This window comes from Rissa tridactyla, chromosome 7 (assembly GCF_028500815.1).
Source record: "Rissa tridactyla isolate bRisTri1 chromosome 7, bRisTri1.patW.cur.20221130, whole genome shotgun sequence".
NCBI classification, from domain to species: Eukaryota; Metazoa; Chordata; class Aves; order Charadriiformes; family Laridae; genus Rissa; species Rissa tridactyla.
In genome coordinates, this window is record NC_071472.1 from 52,289,431 (window position 1) to 52,306,151 (window position 16,721).

Sequence of the window (16,721 nt, forward strand, 5' to 3'; positions counted from 1 at the left end):
GAGCCCCCCATCCTGGCAAGCATCCTCGTCCCCATCCTCACCTCTCTGCTCGGGAGGCAAGGACACGGGGCTGGACCCTGAACCGGAGACTGCATCCCCGGTGCCAGCGGGGAAAATCAGAGCCCCGCTCCCCGCGGGAGCCAGCAACAGCCCCGCTCTGGGAAGGAGGGGGCAGGCAGGGTGTCCCCCCCTTTCCCCTACCCCGGACCCACAAGGAGGACGGACCCTCATCGCTACAGGCACAGGCAAAGCACCAGAGAGCCCCCCGGAGGGGCTGTCCCGGCACAAGGGAGGAGCGCGGTGCTCCTCGCCGCGCAGTCCCGCCAGCCCGGGACCCACAGGCAGGCAGCACGGGGGCAGGCACAGCAGGCAGCGATGCCCGGTGCTTCTCCTCCCCAGCCACGGAGAGACGGGCGTTCCAGCCCCACGATGCTCACAGCCTCCGGCAAGCAAACGGGGACCCCTCCCTATCGCCATCCCCATGGCAGAGCCCAGGCAGAGGGGGTCCCGCTGCCTGTCCCGGCCCCTCACTGTCCTGCCAATGGCACGAGCCCTTGCCCGGTGGGGAACGCGAGCGCGTGGCCGCATGTACCAGAGCCAAGATGATTCAATAGAGCCTGGAACAAAGACGCTCCCAACTTCAGCCTGCAGAGCACGACGCAGCCTCCACCCCCTGGCAAGGACAGCCAGCCCCAGGCCAGCATCCCCACAGCATCGCTCCCCACCGTCACCCGAATTCGGAGCTGCACCCCCCCCCCCACCTCACCGTAGGTGCAGTTACAGCAGAGACGGACGACGACGAGGATTTCCATGGCAGCCCCGTCTCCACGCAGCCATCTCTGCCACCCCGCGGCAGCTCAGCCTGGCTGCGGCACGGCATCGGCCCCTCAGCACGGCTCTTGGCGCAGCCGGCGGGTGGGGAGGAGGGGGTGGGCAGGGGGTGGGGGGCTGCTGCACGCCCCCAGCATCCTGAAGAGCTGCATACCCCCCCCCCTCCTTGTTGGCTCCGCACATGGGAACACAAAGGGCTCCGCTCGCGGGAGACACACAGTAATTCATCCGCGCCGGTCCCGCGCGCAGACAAAAGGCTGCGTCCCCCTCCCCACGCCCGCGCCTGCCGTACCCTCCATGGTGACGGACGTGTGGCTCTCCTTCGAGTCCTTGGGGCCCTTCACCTTCAGCTCCTAGGGAGGGAAAGGCCCATCAGAACAGCCGCGGTGGGCTGGAGTTGGGGGGAGGGGGGGAAGGTCATTGCTCAAGGTCAGGGGGTCCCCCCCGACCCTTCCTGCACCCTGATAGGTGCACAGGAGGCCACAGACAGGTGCTGGGGTGGAGATGGGGACCGTACGGGGTGCTGCCTGGCCAGGAGCAATTCTGACTGCACCCAGCAGCTGGGATGCGGTGGACCCATGGTGCACCCTGTCGCAGGGGCTGCTGGTCCCACCGGGCTGAACAGCCCTGCTCCAGAGGGGCTGGAGGGAGCGGGGAGCCGGGCTGCGGCCATGGAGGTCCCTGTTTCTATAGGGGAGCCAGGCAAGGAGACGCAGCCAGCAGGAGATGAGCCACAGGTGCCCAGCACCCACCCTCACTGGATGGGGCGAACGGGCACAGGCTGCCCCCGGCATCCCAGAAATGATGGCAGCGAGGGCTGAGCCCAACCTGAGCTTGCACAAAGCCGGGGGCAAACCCCCTCAAGACACAGAGACCACGACCCTCCAGCACAGCCTCTGAGGACCCTGCTCCTGGGACAGTCCCTGAGAGACCCGGGGCAGGGAGAGCATCTCCATGGGGCACACACGGTCAGCTCGGCCACGGGGATGGCATTCTCCGTCCCGCACCGGGACAAGCCCAGCCATGGCAGCTCCGTCCCCTCGGCACAGCCCCGCTCCAGCTTACCTCTGAGATCTTCTGGAACTGGTAGTTGCTCTGGCTGCACTTCTCTGCCGTCTCCAGTGCGATTTTGTAGTTATCCACAAAGGCCTTGTAGACCCCCAGCTGGCTGGCCTGCGGGGAGCAGGGGTTAGCCGGGCACCCAGCGGGATGCTGAAGCCCCCCCACAGCTCGAGGGGCCAGGCAGCCACCAAGGGGACACTGCCCAGAGCTGTCCCCTCCCTGCAGCGCACTGCCAGACCACAGCCGGCTGGGGAGCCACACGCTTGGCTCTGTAGGAACAGCCCTCGCCCAGGGCAGGATGGTGGGGCTCCAGCCCTGTGCCACCACAAACCTCCAAAATCCAGCAGAGAGGTAACGAGTGCCTGGACAGCAGAGGGTGAAGCTACAGCCGCTTCCCAGCACCCTTCAACCTGTCCTCTCCTCCTCCCCTCCCCAGCATGGCCGTGGCAGCCACGGGCACAGCCACAGCTCCCATCACAAGTCCAAAGCAGCAGCAGGACCTGGAGTGTGACCCTGGGGAGCCACCGCCAGAGCACCCGCAGGTAGCGAAGAGGCAGCAACCCCCTGCCTCTCCCCAGAGGGCCACCCACACGCCTGGGCTCCTGCCAGTCCCATGGTAAAGCCACACCACGCACCCCCAGCCAAAACCCTGCCATGGTTGCACCCAGGATCTGCCAGCCTTGGGCATCCCCCCTGCGATGAGGGGCACGGAGGCTGCACTAACTCCCATCCTGGGACGGGAGGGCTCGGGCAGGCTGCAGGGAGGGATGCAACGAGTCCCATGGCCACCAGTGAGCACGTGGCAAGGGGTGAGCTGACCCACGCCATGGGGCCGAACCCCATAGCATGGTGCTCCATCTCCCCATCCCTCCTCCTCTTCCAAGTGGAGCAAGCCCCAGGGAAGGCGCGTACCAGCTTCTGGAAGAGGTGGCCCATGGTGACGTTGCTGTCCCACTGCTGCACCTTCGGGCACAGGCTGTCATAGAACTCCTTGTGGATCTCATAGATGTCCTGGATCTTGTAGAAAATCGTCTCAATCTGCTGGAGGGTGAGGACAGGTTGCGACGTAGTGGCTGTGGCCTTCAGTGGCTTCATGGGCTGCCAAAGGAGGAGAAGGAAGAGTGTTTGAGACAAGGGCTGGGAGGGGAACGCTGGGGACAAGGGGGATCTGAGCTGGCGGTGAGGGCTGCCTGGGACGGGTCCTGGACAGAGCTGGACCAAGGGACCGCTCACAGCTAGTGCATCCCCACAGACTTCCCCCTCCATGGTGGCGGTGACCCCCGTGTTGTGCAACAGCGTCTCCACCACGAGGGCTAGTGAGTCCGCAAGAGGAACTGGGGCTATAAATACCTCCCCGCCAGGCACGCTGGCAGCAGGGGGGAGGCGAGACGGGGACAGCCGGGCCAGAGCAAGGCTGGCTCCAGCATGGCTTCTGCTGCTTTGCTCCTGCCCAGGTAGCACCCGGGGAGGCTGTCCAGGAAGACACGACTTCATCCATCCATCCATCCATCCATCCATCCATCCATCCATCCATACAACTGTCCATCCACCTGTCCATCTACCCACCCATCCACCCCTACTGGGGGATGTCCCTGTTGCTCACCAACAAGAGGGCCTCCAGCTGGTTGATGTAGATCTCCTCGCTGGCCAGGAAACCAGAGAGCACCAGCTTCCGCATCTCCAGGCCTTTGCCAGCATCTCGCTCACCCTGTGCAACACAGCAAGGAGCCTGGCTGAGCCAGCAACCGGCATGACAGGAGACCCCTCATCCCACCAGGCCATCCCCGCGTGGGCATGTGTCCCCACCAGTGTTGGGGAAGCTCTGCAGCAAGGGCCGGGCACGTGCCCGTTGGTCGGCACAGCCAGGCTGGAACCAGCTGGGAAGCCATGGGCTGTGCTGGTTTCGCTCCCCTCCCTGCTCCCAGCTGGCCAGGAGCCCGGCGCCACTGGCAGCGCTCCATGGTGGCGTGCGGCACAGCGGGACTCTCCCAGGGCAGAGTCCAGAGACGCCCGGTGAAATCATGCCCGGCGGTGGATGGTGCTGCCACGTGATCCAGCACCACCCTTTTCCCCAGCTGAGGTTTTCCCAGGAAAGTGCCACCCCGGCGCTCACTGCCCGCTGGCACCAGGGCAGGTCCCAGGCTGCGCGGGTCCCCGCTGCCACTCGAGCCGTCGGGGGCTCTGCCCGCGCCCATGTCTGCTGCAGCACCGATGCTCCAGCGACACAACCCTCACAGCAGGGAGGTGGGCAATGCTCAGACAGGCTGGGGGGCTCCGGAATCCCCAGCGAGGCTCTGCCAGCACCCAGGCACGGGTGCCCCAGCCCCTGAACTGCCTCAAGCGCCCCGTGTGCCCTCACCTCCCCTACAGCACTCTTTGTCCTAAAAATCACACTCAGGAGACGGGCTTTGCCATCCAGACTGGGACCAAGCATAGTCATGGGGACATCAGCTGCTCCGAGCAATGAGCCATTCGGGACATTTTGGGGATATATTGGTCCTGTTTCGCCCCTGCCAGCCCTGGGCATTGTGCCTGGCAGCTACAAACACCCCGGGGTGCACGGCCATGGCATGGGCACAGCCACGGATCAGCGTCTCCCCATCCCACTGCGGCATCCACCATCTGGCCCTGGGGGCTGCTGCGCCAACTGAGGTGCCCACCCCGCGGCTCCCTGCTGGGCTGCGGCATCAAGGACAGGCCATGGTGACCGGTGTGGCAGGGGTGCCAGTGGGGGGGGGGGGCAGTTTTGTGCGCTAGGAGCGTGCGGGCTCGTTGCCACCGATTAGTCACGGGCTCTTCCTGCTTCCCCCAGCCTGGGCCCTGCGCGGGAGCCGGGGAGATAAGGGGCCCGTCGGCATCCAGGGCCCGCAGTGTCCCGCAGGGATGATGCCAGCCGCCCCCCACGACCCAGAGGTGCAAGGTCCGGCAGCCGCCCTGTGCAGGAGACCCCAGAGAGAGCGGAGCCAGAGCCCTCCTTCAGCCCTGCGCTGGCACCCAGGCTCCCCCCAGCAGGGTGGGCGAGAGAAGGGTGCTGGGCTGCGCCTGCCAGCACAGGGGTCCCCTTGGGCCACCCCCCGGCACCACGGTTTGGAGCCATTTAGGGGTTGCCGCTGGCCGTGCGGTGGGGCAGTGTCACAGCGTGGTCCAGCCCCTTCCTGAGCATCCGGCGCCAGCTCTGCTGAGCCACGCAGCTCCCCCACAGTGGCACGTGTGGCCCCCGTTCCCCCATGGGAGGAAGGCCGGGTGCTCACCCCGCTCTGCGCAAGCACCCACCGAGCCCTTCGCACTCAACGCCTGGCGCAGCCATGTCCTGTGCCCCCGGCCACAGGCAGTGCCAGGGGGGCGGCGGAGCTGTGGTGATGCTCCCATTGTCCCGCCAACTCTGCCCCCCACCAGCACCCACCGTACCGACCCAGGAGCTGCCCCAGGACCTGGGCAGCACCAGCACCAGCAAGACGCCCCTGGTTGCCCCCACCCGCCACCCAGCACGGGAGCAGTGTACCCCCCGCCGCCCACCTTCTCGCCGGATGAGAACGGAGACCCGGGGCTGGTAGGGGTTCCTGGCTCAGAGTCATCTTCATCCTCCAGCACTTTATCCAGGTACCCTATGGCCTCCTCTTCCTCCTCCATGGCCGGCCAGGCAGCGGGGGGGGAAGGGAACCCCACAAGGCTCCAGGCGAGGGGCTCACACAGCCAAGCTGGCCCAGCCTGACTCAGCCCTGGATGTCGGCCACCGCCGTGAGATGAAAGGAGCCATTATAGGATTCCCGGTGCTCCCGCCTGCCCTCGGCCCTGGCGTCCCCGCCGCAGCGCCGAGCGCTCCCGGGTAGGCTGCACGACCACCTCCGAGCACCGGCATCGGCGGCAACTCCAGGGTCACCAGCGTTGGGGACAAGGGGGACAGCCTGGCTCTCCCCTGGCCTCCGCTCAGCCCCGGGGGGGGCTGCAGGCGGTGGAGGGCCGCTGCCCGCCGCCCTGCGCCCCAGCCAGCCCTGCCGCTCCGCCCTGCACGCTCGCTACAGGAAATGCATCTCTTGGCGCTGGAGGTGGGGCTGCTCCACCGCCGGAGTGTGGTCAAGGCTGGGGAGCGCTGCAGACGCCTTCCCAGCACCGGCTCTCCCAATGCCGGCAGAGCTCGGTGTGCCCGGCAAGACCCACGGGGATGGGTCCCCTGACCCCTTCCAGGCCCCCCCGCTCCCTCGCCCCACAGAGCAGCCAGCAAGGGGAGAGCACCCGTCCCGCCTGCCGTGGGCCCCTGGTCCCCCCATGTCCCGCGGGCAGGCAGAGAACCGGACCGCAGGGATTGCCCCCAGCGCAAGTGACCTTGGAGGGCAGCTGCAGGACCAGGTCCTGTAAGGGGACCTGGCTCCGTGCCCCCAGAGGGGTCCCGGACCCCTCCCCGCCCCAGAGGGATCCCACCAATTTCATGGGGCAACGCAGCCAAGACACAGCATCTGCCCCACATCCCACGAAGATCGGCAGTGACACCTCACCACTGCCCCAGCCTGACCACAACCCCGGGGCAGCCGGGGAACGGGGACACAAGCGGTGGCATGACGCCTACAAGGGACATCGTGGGCCCTGGCAAATGGGGCAATGGGCTGGAGGAGGGGACACTAACGCAAGAGCTGTTTCAGCAGTTTCCCCCCACTCCTCGGCAGCAAAAGGGGAACCAGCGGCTGCATGTGCTCTGCCCGCAGGAGCCGGCTCTTCTCCCCACGCCTGTCCAAGCCTGGAACAAACTCTGCTCTGAGAAGTGGGCAGGGACACAGACACAGGGACTTCCCAGAACCCGTGCCCAGCCCTGTGTCCACGCCGCAGCTCAGGCTTTGCCCAGCCTTTGCTAAGAGGGGTCTGTGCCAGGGCACCGGGACCCTGCCTGCTGCAGCCAGGTCCCCAGAGCGGGGAACACTCCGTGCCCAGGTGAAAGCCACCCGTTGTGCCATCCCCAGCAGTACCCGAGCAGGGGCTGGGCCACCACCTCACACCATGACCGTGGCACTTGTGTTTTCCCAGGTGGGAGAGGGAGGGACAGGCTGCGCTTGCACCCAGCAGCCGGGGGCCCCAGATGCAGTCACAGCTGCCCCAGGAGCCTGCAAAAAGAGATGCCCCACCAGAAGCCTCCTCAAGCCCTCCAAAAGGCCGCAACATCAGTCCCCCCTCACCAGAGAAGAGTGATGGGGCAAGCCTGGCACCCCATGCCACTGGTCACAGTGGGACCCACACGCAAACCTGCACCCATCGCGAAGCTGGACACGCAGGATTAAACATGCCAGTATTCAGATGGTGCCCCGCTTAGCCCTGTCACAAACAGCTCTAGAGACAAAGCGATGGAGGCAGAGCCCGCGCTGAGCTCCAACGCTTCCCAATCCTGTTAGTGCCAACCAAGCCGGCTTCGCTGCCTGCGTCCAGCCCCAGTATGCTCCACCAGCCCACCCAGGGCACCGCTTTGCCAGCCTCCCCCAGGGTCTCCCCCTAAACCTGCTTCCCTAGGGCCACCCTCTGTTATCCCTGCTGGCCCCCGTGGACGGAGCCCATCGCCCACAGCACATCCGTCCCCAAACCCCGGCACCGGGGTGTCAGGGCTGGCGCTCGCAGGGCGACAAAGGGCCCCGAGCCCGGGTGGTTTGGTCCCAGCCCCGGGACAGGGTCCTTTGCGCAGCAGGGTGGCAGGGGGCCGGCAGCCCCCCCCTCCGTCCCCGGGGAGCGCCGAGGGGCCGCGCTGGGTGCCGGGAGGAGGATGCTGCGCAGCAGCGGGCCCTGGGGAGGAAGCCACACCTCTCGCCTCCTCTGCCTCAGCATCCGGGTTAAGGGCTTAACTCTTTCCATGACAAAAAAAAAAAATAAAAAAGAATACCCTTCACGTTTCCCAACCCGGCCTCGTGCCCCACGGCCAACCCCCAGCCCGCTGCGGGACCCCGGCAGCTCCCCCAGCCCGGGCAGCGGCGGGCGCCGAGGGGGCTCCCCTAGCTCGGGGCCAGGCGGGCTCTCCCCGCACTAGCCCTGTGCCCAGGGGCCGGAGGCGCCCGCCGCCCTGCCAAGAGCCCACCGGGCCAGGGCACACACCGGGGACGGCAGTCCCCATGTCCCCGGGGATGGCGGCCCCACCGCCCCCGGGCTTTATGGAAACTTTTATTCTGGAAAAAAAAAAAACAAACAAACAACAAACATTTTTGTCCTTTGGTTTCCCGTCCCGCAGCTCTCCAAGCATCCCTCTGTGAAACATCCTAGATAAACCCCAGGGGCTTCCCGAGGTCTCGGAAGAGCAGAGGGAGAGGAAGGGTTAAATCTAAGTTCCCCAGAAGAGGAGGGGGGGGACGCGGACAAGGTGTCCCTCCCCAGCTGGCGGCTCGTCCCCAAGTGCCGCTAGATGGAGCCGGCAGCCCGGCAGAGCGGCTGCGCCCTGTCCCCAAGGGCTCCCCGCAGCAGGGGACCCCGGGAACCCCCCGCTTCCGAGCCAGCCCGGGTGGGCTCCAGCACCCGGACCCTGCTCTCCGACCAGCCCGTGCCCTCCTGGCTCTGCCGCCGGTACGGCACGACGGGGCAGGGACGCAACGTGTCCCACAGACGTGCCCCCACCCTCACCACCAGCAGCAGAACAGGGTGCTCCTCCCTGGATCCCAGAGGGCCACAGCCAGCAGGGTTAGGGATGCCAGGGGACAGTCCCCGGGGTCGCAGAGCATCACTGACACTGCTGACACAACCAAGCCGGGCACCCGCAGCCCAGGCTTCAACCACACCCGGTGCGGAGCTCCACGTCCTGAGCACCTACCCCTGTGCCGAGGCCATCGGTGGGTGTGGGTGAGACGCCGTCCCCGCTCTCCTGGCCGCGGGCGCTGAGCTGGGGGGACATGGTGGGCGATTCGTCAATGTAGGGCATGGTTTCCGAGCCCTCCGGCAGCGCCTTGGGCTCCTCGTTGCCCTCGGCGTCGTACTCGTCTGCACCATAGTTGAAGTCTGCCAGGGGAAGAGAGGGTGGTGGTGAGCATCCTGGCGGCGGCATGGCCGAGGGTCACCACACGGCGCACACAACCGCCACAGCCTGCGGTTACCTGCGGGCGACTGACCCCGTGTCCGATACCCGGGGCCATGCACAGACATGCGTGCCCACACCCGCAGCCCACCCTGGCCCCGCCGGCCTCGGTTGCCTGCTTTCTGCTTGCCCTGCCGAGCAGGCAGGGCATGACACAGAGCATCCTCATCCCCACAGGGGTCGAGTGTGTCCGCTCGACACACTTCCCTATATTTGCATAATTAAGAGCACCGAGAGGCCGCAGGCCTTCTCTGCGCAGAGACAGCTGCTCTGCCAGACGCCCCAGCCCCAGGCGAGTGACTCTGCCCTGCCGCCATCCCTGTGCCATCCCTGGGGAGAGATGGAGCTGGGCTGGCAGCCACGGCCACCGTCTTTCCTCGCTTCCCAGCACCCGTCTGCCTCGGAGCATGGGAACCGGTGCCAGGACGCCTGGGTCCGCAGCGGAGGACAGTGCCACCCGCTCTGGAAGAAGGGGGACGGTGGCAGCTCCATGGTGGGTGGGCAGCTCGGGCCATGCTGCGGGGGCAGAAGGGCTCTGCTTTCCCCAGCACAGGATAAGGCCGCGCCAGGCAAGCACCCATTTTGGGATGCCACACAACTCCCCCATCGCCCATGGCCCAGGGGATGCTATTTTGGGGAGCCAGAGCCCCAAGTGGGAGTGGGGGGGGGGTCTCCAGGGCCTGCAACGGTCCCCGGGGCACAGCGGGGGACCGGGGTACATCCTAACCTGTCACCATGGAAACGGCAGCGGCTCAGTGGCGGCGGGAAGAGGCGGCTGCAGCAGCCCCGAGATGCTGACAAAGGGGAGGGGGAAGGGAGCCCGGCTGCGGCAGGGGCGGCCGCGGGGTGCAGCCAGCACCCCCAGCCGGGGCCTGCAGCCAAGACCCCCTCGGCAGCTCCCAAAGAGGTGGTGGGCACAGGTCACCCAACCCGACCCCCTGCCAGCCCCTCGCTCCCCTCCTCACCAGCAGCCCCATGGCTGTCCCCACAGACTCCCTGGGCACAGACAGCCAGGAGACCTCGGCCAAGACCCTGGCCAATGCTCTGGCCAAAATGCAGTGCATGGGGGCTGGAGCAGCCCTCCCTGACCAAACCCCACAGTGCTGCCACTTCATGTCCCCATGGTCCTACCACCCCAGCCGAGGACTCCCTAGACTCTCACCAACACTGCTCGGCACATTAATATTGCATTTGGCTTCATATTGAAAGTGAATAAATCTTTAAATCAAACAGCGCTGTGAAGCCCGCTCAGGCTGAGAGCCCTATCAGTGCTGGTGGGTCCCATCCTGCATCCGGGGGTGGGATGGATGAGAGCCTTGACATAGTCCACATGCATCCCAGCTCCACCAGGACACCACAGTCCCTCTCAGGCTTTACTTTATTAGCAATTAGCAGCTAATAACCATTCATCAGAGGCTACCCTCACCTGGTCACTGCAGCCCTCATTCAACCCAGGAGCTAACTGGGAACGAACAAGGTGGATGGGCAGAGATGGGGGAGCCTGTAGTTCCCCGTGGTCCTCAGCTTCCAGGGAAAGGGGATCCCCAGCTATAACCCGTCCTGCCTCCTCGTGGTGCATGTCCCTTGTCCCTCTTGCCTTTGATGGGTCCCAGCTGGGACGTCTCCAGCACTGGCCAGAAGCAAGGCAGCATAAGGTACTCCCATGATGGCCACCTCCCTGGCACATCCACCCCACACATCTCCCCTGATCCCACCCCAGCACTGTCCCTGTGCTGGGGATGCCACAGAGAAACCCAAACCGCTCGCCCAAGCGCCCATCCCCATCAGACGGGGTCTAAAGGGGAGCCAAGGCAGCAGAGAGGGGACAAAGCTGATGGTCCCCACCAGGCACACCAACCTGGAGGCTGTCAGGCTCCACCACCTCCCCTCCACCAAGGCCAAGGTCTGCAGCTCCAGGCTTAACCATGGGGCAGGCAACAGGGGCACCCAGAGCGGCACCAGCACTGTGAGAGACCTGGAAACCCAGGCTGGGGCGGCTTGGTGGCAAGGTAACGAGGAACACAGCTTTAATGAGGCAGCTGGGGACACGGGGAGGTGACACCTGCAGCAGTGCAGGGAAAAAGGCAGCATCGATGGCACAGAGAGGGAGAGACTGGACTGCAGGGACACAGGAATGACCCATCTCTCGTGCAGCCATTGCTCCCAGTTGGAGCAGATCTGTGTTCCAGTCCCAGACCCAAGCTGGGGACAAGACCTACAGACAGTGCCCCAACAGGCACCCAGGGAGACGGACCCTGCGCTGCCCGCAGGAGGGAGGACGGAGCCATGTCCCCATGGCTCCAGCTGTGCCTCCAGCTGTGCCACCCAAGGCCATGCAGTATTTACCGGGCTCTCACCTGGGGAGGCCGGGCAGAGGGACCTCCCCAGCACCCGCTACAGGGAGGGAACCAAGCACCACCAAACAGCCAGGACGGGTAAGGGGGACATTGCTGGGCGAGGGGACCACGGAGGGGCTGGCCCCTGCATCTCCCCGCCTGGTGGGCGCTCCTGCCACCCAACCAGCCCAAACCAAGCGCCTCCCTCCTTCCCCCGCAGCTGCATTGCCCCTGCAGCCTGTTCCTGTGCCTGTGCCAAAACCCAGCGCTATTTTTGCTCCCGTTTTTTAGCAGCAGCAGTGGAAATCCTCCTGCTCCACCCTAGGCATGGGGACTGAGGGGAGGGAGGCAGCCTAGCCCAGGGGAGCCACTCCGGGGGGAGAGGACACCCCGACCTGAAACAGCCTTGTAACCCCGGCTACCACACGCAGCCCTGTGGCCCAGAGCTGGATCCAGCCCCAAAACGTCCCAAGGGCTGGTGGCCATGGGATGCTGGCACCCATCAGGGCAGGGGTCCTAGGGGCTGGCATGTGGACCCAGGAGGGTGACAGGGCCAGGAACACATCCCCATGGATTATTTTTCCCAGGAAAAGAATGTTTCCGCTCCGCCATATCTTCCCAGGTCTGACCCAGGCTAATCCCAGCACAATGGTCCCCAAGAGGGAGCACAGCCAAGGGCAGCAGCCGGCTCCTGCCCAGCCTGGGCACAGGCAGCACAGTCACCGCAGCTCAGGGTGGCATTTTCTTCGCTTTCCAGCCATGCACATGCTGTTCCCTGGCACCCCAGCAGTTCGCCGGCACACCCCAACGCTCGCCTGTCCTATCCCACTGCTGGGAGAAGCCCAACACCTGCACGGAGCCTGCGAGGTTTTGGGAAAACGCCGCGGTTTCCCTGTGCCTGGGTGAAAATTCACCATGACAACAGGGATGCGTGAGCTGGCCTCGGACCTGCCTCCGCGGGCCTCCTCCAAAGGCTGGCTCAACACAAACAGCATCTCCTCCGCACCGTCACCGCCTTCCCTGGTGTGACGAAGGCCAGACGCTGCCCCGCATCCCCCAAAACATAGGCACACAGAGCAGCCTCCCCCATGCCTCTCCTCTCCACAGCGAGGGCGGCTGGAGCAGGATTTGGGATGGCAGAGCCATCGCTTTGCAGAGATGCTGTGGCTGGGAAGGAGGGCACGGAGGCTGGGGCTGGATGGAGCCTCCAGGCTCCAGCCCAGCCGCCTGCACAAGCTGCACAGTTGTGCTGGACCCCGGGACTGCTGGCCTTTGGATGCAGCCTCTGGCTGCGGGTATCAGAGGCTTCGGGCTGGAAAACTTGGGGGAGGGGGGCTCAGCCCTATGCAACGTGCCCCCCAGCAGGCCCTGCTCCCTCCAGGGCACAGCAGATGCCAGATCCGTGCAGGGGGCACCATGCCCCTTTCTCCGGAGCATCCCACCTTCCCGCACACCCATGCCAGACCTCACTGACACAGAAATGCCAGGCTCCAAGCTCAACACTGCACCCCGAAACCTATCCCTGGGGTGCCCACACAGCTCAACGCTCCCCCAGAATGAACAACGGGGAACCCGTGGCTGAGCCCCGCATCCCATAGACATGTCCCTGGCTCCCTTGTCTGCCACTGAGACAGCTGCCATGGGACTGGGACCAACACAGCTCTGGGGCTTGTTCCTCCCTCCTGCCCGTCCGTGGGATCGGAGGGAATTCGCACCCCCGGGCTGCTGCAGAAATGGGGGTACCCCCAGCCGACATCGCATTGCCACAGCATCCTTGGCACAGCGCCTCAGAGCTCGCTGTGAAAATCACGGCCACAGAGGGATGGGGATGGGACCAGAGGCAGAAAGCACCCACGTCCCCAAGGACCCCCGTGGGCAGCACCAGCTGTCAGGCTGCTCCAGCCCCAGTGAGCCCCTACCGCGCCGGGGCCACCGTCACCCATCCTGCTCACGCAGCCCCCTGGAGCAGGCAGCGGGTCCCTGGAGCCTGGAGGATGCTGGCCCGACTCCGGCCAGCACCGCCTTGCCAGTGGGGTGTGCGGGATGCTCAGGGAGGGCAGCACAGCCCCCTGCCAGCGTTGCCTACCCCTTCCCTGGGCTCAGCTCGGCCCAGGAGACCCCTAGCACGGGGTGGCCGGCACAGCATCCCTCCCCGGCACAGCATCCTTCCCCGGCACAGCATCCCACCCTGGCTCAGCATCCCTCCCCAGCTCGACGCAGCGTTACACAACAGGTAGGAGGGGGACCCGCCACCCAAGCGCCCCCCCTCGCCGCCCTCCCGCCCCCCCCCCCCCCCCCCCCAATCCCAGGGCACGTACTGCTGTAGAGGGTGTCGATCCAGGAGAGCCGCGGCAGGCCGCGGTGGCTGAGCGGCTCCATGCTCGGGAGGGCTGCGCCGGCTCTCAGCCCCGCCAGCCGGCTCTCATCTCACAACAAAGGCGGCGGGCGAGGGCGGGAGGCGGGGGGCCGCGGGCCCGGGGGGGGGCTGGAGGGGAGAGCCGGGCACGGCCGGCTGCCCGGGCGCACGGCGGCTCTTCTGCCCGGGGGTGCCCGGGGAAGGAGGTGCCGCCTGGCGATGGCAGCGCGTCCCGCCTCCCGCCCCTGCCTTGCCGGGGGGAGCCGGGCTCAGCGTCCCCCCGCACGCAGCCACGCTGACCCTCCGCAGGGGTCTGGGGACCAGGGAGGAGGAGGAGGAGGAGGAGACGATGGTGGTGGTAGAGGGGCATGCGGCTGCCCCCCAGGCCACCCCAAGGAGAGGCGGGGGGAAAGGGGGAGCCCGGCTCCATCACCCTTTCCACCATGGTCTCATCTCCTTCCTATGACCGAGGGATGCTGTGCCCCCTCCCCGGTAAAACCTCCCCAGCCCCTCAAACCGCTAGGGCTGAAGGAGGCAGGCTCCTCCTGGCCCTGCTCCCCCCGGCCGGAGCCGTGGGAAGAACAAGGACCCCCAGGATCTGCCCTGCCCCACACCACCGGGGTTGGCAGAGCGGGGCACAGGCAGGCAGGGGTTAAACCGCCCTCCCCAGCTGCATGTAGCCAAAGGAAATATAAAGTGCCAGAGTCATCAACCCCAATATGTCAGGGCGCCAGCCAAGCGTTCAAGTGCAGAGGCTGCCCTCGTTCAGCCCGTGCCGGCACCCCTGCCCCGGTCCCGGCGGTGTGGGCAGCATCCCTCGCCGGTGCGCTCGGCCGCATCCTGCCCTCAGGCTCAGCCGTGCGAGGGAGGGCCTGGACCAGGCGCCGGGGCCAGATGGGTACCAGGCAGGAGGGATGACGCTCCGCCGGGCACAAGGGGAAGGTAGAGCCACCGGAGCATGAAGTGCCAGGACGCGGGCGGCATCAGCAACCACCTCGTCTGGGAAACCTGAGGGGACCCTGCCAACGCGCTGCCACCACCTGATCCCCACTCCCAGGGTTGTCCACCCCAGGCTCGGACACGGCCAATACATTTTGGGGGAGCACAGCAATGCCACGGCTGTGATTTGGCATGGCTGGGGTACATGGAGCTACCAGCACCTGGCATCCAGGGTGAGGGGCCACTGCTGCCCCTAGCACAGCCCTGCCTTCCTGGGGGGGCACATCCAGCCCCGGCATGGCAAGGACCCACAGCCCACAGCCCCCATGGGCTCTGAGTCACCGGGTGCTGAGTCAGTGGCAGCGGGTGCAGCCCCACAGCTGCCATTTCCCACCCCTCGCCTGCCCCGCTCCCGGGTATTTTGGGGAGTCGAGCGCATTCCTACCCAGCCACCCCATGGGATGCTGCTGGGCCCCAGCACCCCTGCACTGCCCAGTGCCAGCACTCCCCTTGTCCCCACGTTAGCATGGTCTGTGCCAGCCCTGCCCAAGGGTGGCCACGATGTGACAGTGTTTGCTGCTCTCTGTCTCCCACCAACTCCCCCGTTTGCTCCTGCCCAGTCTCTGGCTCGGTACCACGACCTGTCCCCACGCCATCCCTTAAAGTTCTGATGGAGAGTCCCCTCCACCCTCCGCAGCCAAACCCCGCACCCCTGCAGCCCCCACAGCCCCCCGCAGCGAGATGCCCTGCCACCCGGCGCAGTGAGCTGCCAGGAAGGTGACAGCGGTTCATCTGAGCACATCGACCCCATCCATGGCAGGAAACTGCGCTCTGCTCGTGCCCGGGGAGCACCACACTGGCACCGGCACCAGCAGCACAAGATGCAGCTGCTGCACCTCCAGCACGGCGGCTGCAGAGCCATGGGGCCAGCAGGCAACCTGCAGCCCCCTGGGACGGCCAGTTTTCCACGCACAGCTCTCTGCATGCATGCAGGGGGTTTTCAACATGCTTCCACCATCCGGACACACTTCCTGGCCACTCCTGCCCATGCCACCAGGCTCTCCATGCCACTGTGCAAACACCCTTAGCACTTTATCCAATACAAGGCACGAGCCGAGCACTTGGATGAGTCGCCCACAGGCCAGCAGACCCTCAGGAGCCCTCCACCAGCGGGTGTCACAGAAAGCCTCCCCATGCACCGAGATGCCCAAACCAGAGCCGCCCCTGACAGGCCTTATCTGGCTGCACACACCAAGCCAGGCAGGTGCCCTTGCACAGCCCGGACAAAACAGCCTCACCAAACCCTTGGGCTTTATTTTCACTTTGGTTTCCGTGCTCTTTTCACCTTTGCAAAAACAACAACAACAACAAAAAAACCTCAAAACCTGCAAAGCAGCTGAATCGCGCTCCCTTCCCCGGCGCTGGGGGGAGCATCCACCCACGCGCAGGCACCCATCACCCTGCGGTGACACAGACCAGCCCTGGGTGAGGAGATGCTGCCAAGCACATTTTGAACCGCCCCCAGCACAGCTCCAGCTGGGAGCATCCCTGCGGCGAGAGCCGAAAGCCGAGTCCCATGGTTCCTCCCTGACAGCGGCCGGCTCCATGCAGCCTGCCTGGTGTCTGTCTGTCTGCCTGGCATCTGCCCAGCCCCTGCCCGCCAGCCCACGCATCGCTATTCCTGGCCTCTTGTGCAAGAGGCTCTTCCAGCCGTGGCCTCATGAGCCTCAGCGCTTGCCCAGGGCCAGGCTGGGGCTGGTGGTGGCCACCCAGGGCTGGCAGCAACCTGAGGGCAGCTCTGGAGCCACCTACACCTCCAACACTGGTGTGGGGCAAAGGGGGTGTTTTCCCGGAGTGGTTGGGCAGCACCATGCAAGTGGCAGCGTTAGACAAGGACTAAGAGAGCTGAGTCCTTTGTTTGGGAGAGGTGAAGCCTAGATGTCTTGGAGCCACGGCAGGGGCACAGCCAGGGCTACAGAGCCCAGAACTGCGGTGGGAGACACCATCCGAGAGCCCAGCTTTCCGAGCTTCTCCAGTTCCCACCCTGCTGGGCTCTCCGGGAGCTCTGGGCTATCCCTCGCCGGTGCAGAGACCCTTGCCAGAGGTTGCAGAGAGGTAAAAGGGGGATAAATTAAAATGTTCCCACCCTCTCCACCAAGGAGCA

At 65.8% G+C, this 16,721-nt stretch overlaps 1 protein-coding gene across 4 annotated transcripts in view; it reads right to left on the minus strand.

Annotated features, from left to right (window-relative positions):
• ABR (ABR activator of RhoGEF and GTPase) overlaps window positions 1-16,721 on the minus strand; it is a 40,229-nt gene that overhangs the window by 16,778 nt on the left and 6,730 nt on the right. Inside the window, exons 1-6 of one of the 4 annotated variants that reach the window (XM_054209182.1) lie at window positions 13,581-13,665; window positions 8,666-8,850; window positions 3,497-3,601; window positions 2,806-2,991; window positions 1,897-2,004; window positions 1,124-1,184 (exon numbers count right to left, since the gene is read on the minus strand). In XM_054209182.1, the coding sequence (XP_054065157.1) occupies window positions 1,124-1,184; window positions 1,897-2,004; window positions 2,806-2,991; window positions 3,497-3,601; window positions 8,666-8,850; window positions 13,581-13,641 (706 nt within the window). In that variant the 5' untranslated portion in view covers window positions 13,642-13,665. Of the gene's footprint in view, window positions 1-1,123; window positions 1,185-1,896; window positions 2,005-2,805; window positions 2,992-3,496; window positions 3,602-5,409; window positions 5,897-8,661; window positions 8,851-13,580; window positions 13,666-16,721 lie in introns of those variants that run through there. The other 3 variants (XM_054209186.1, XM_054209181.1, XM_054209183.1) reach the window with 3 other exon arrangements.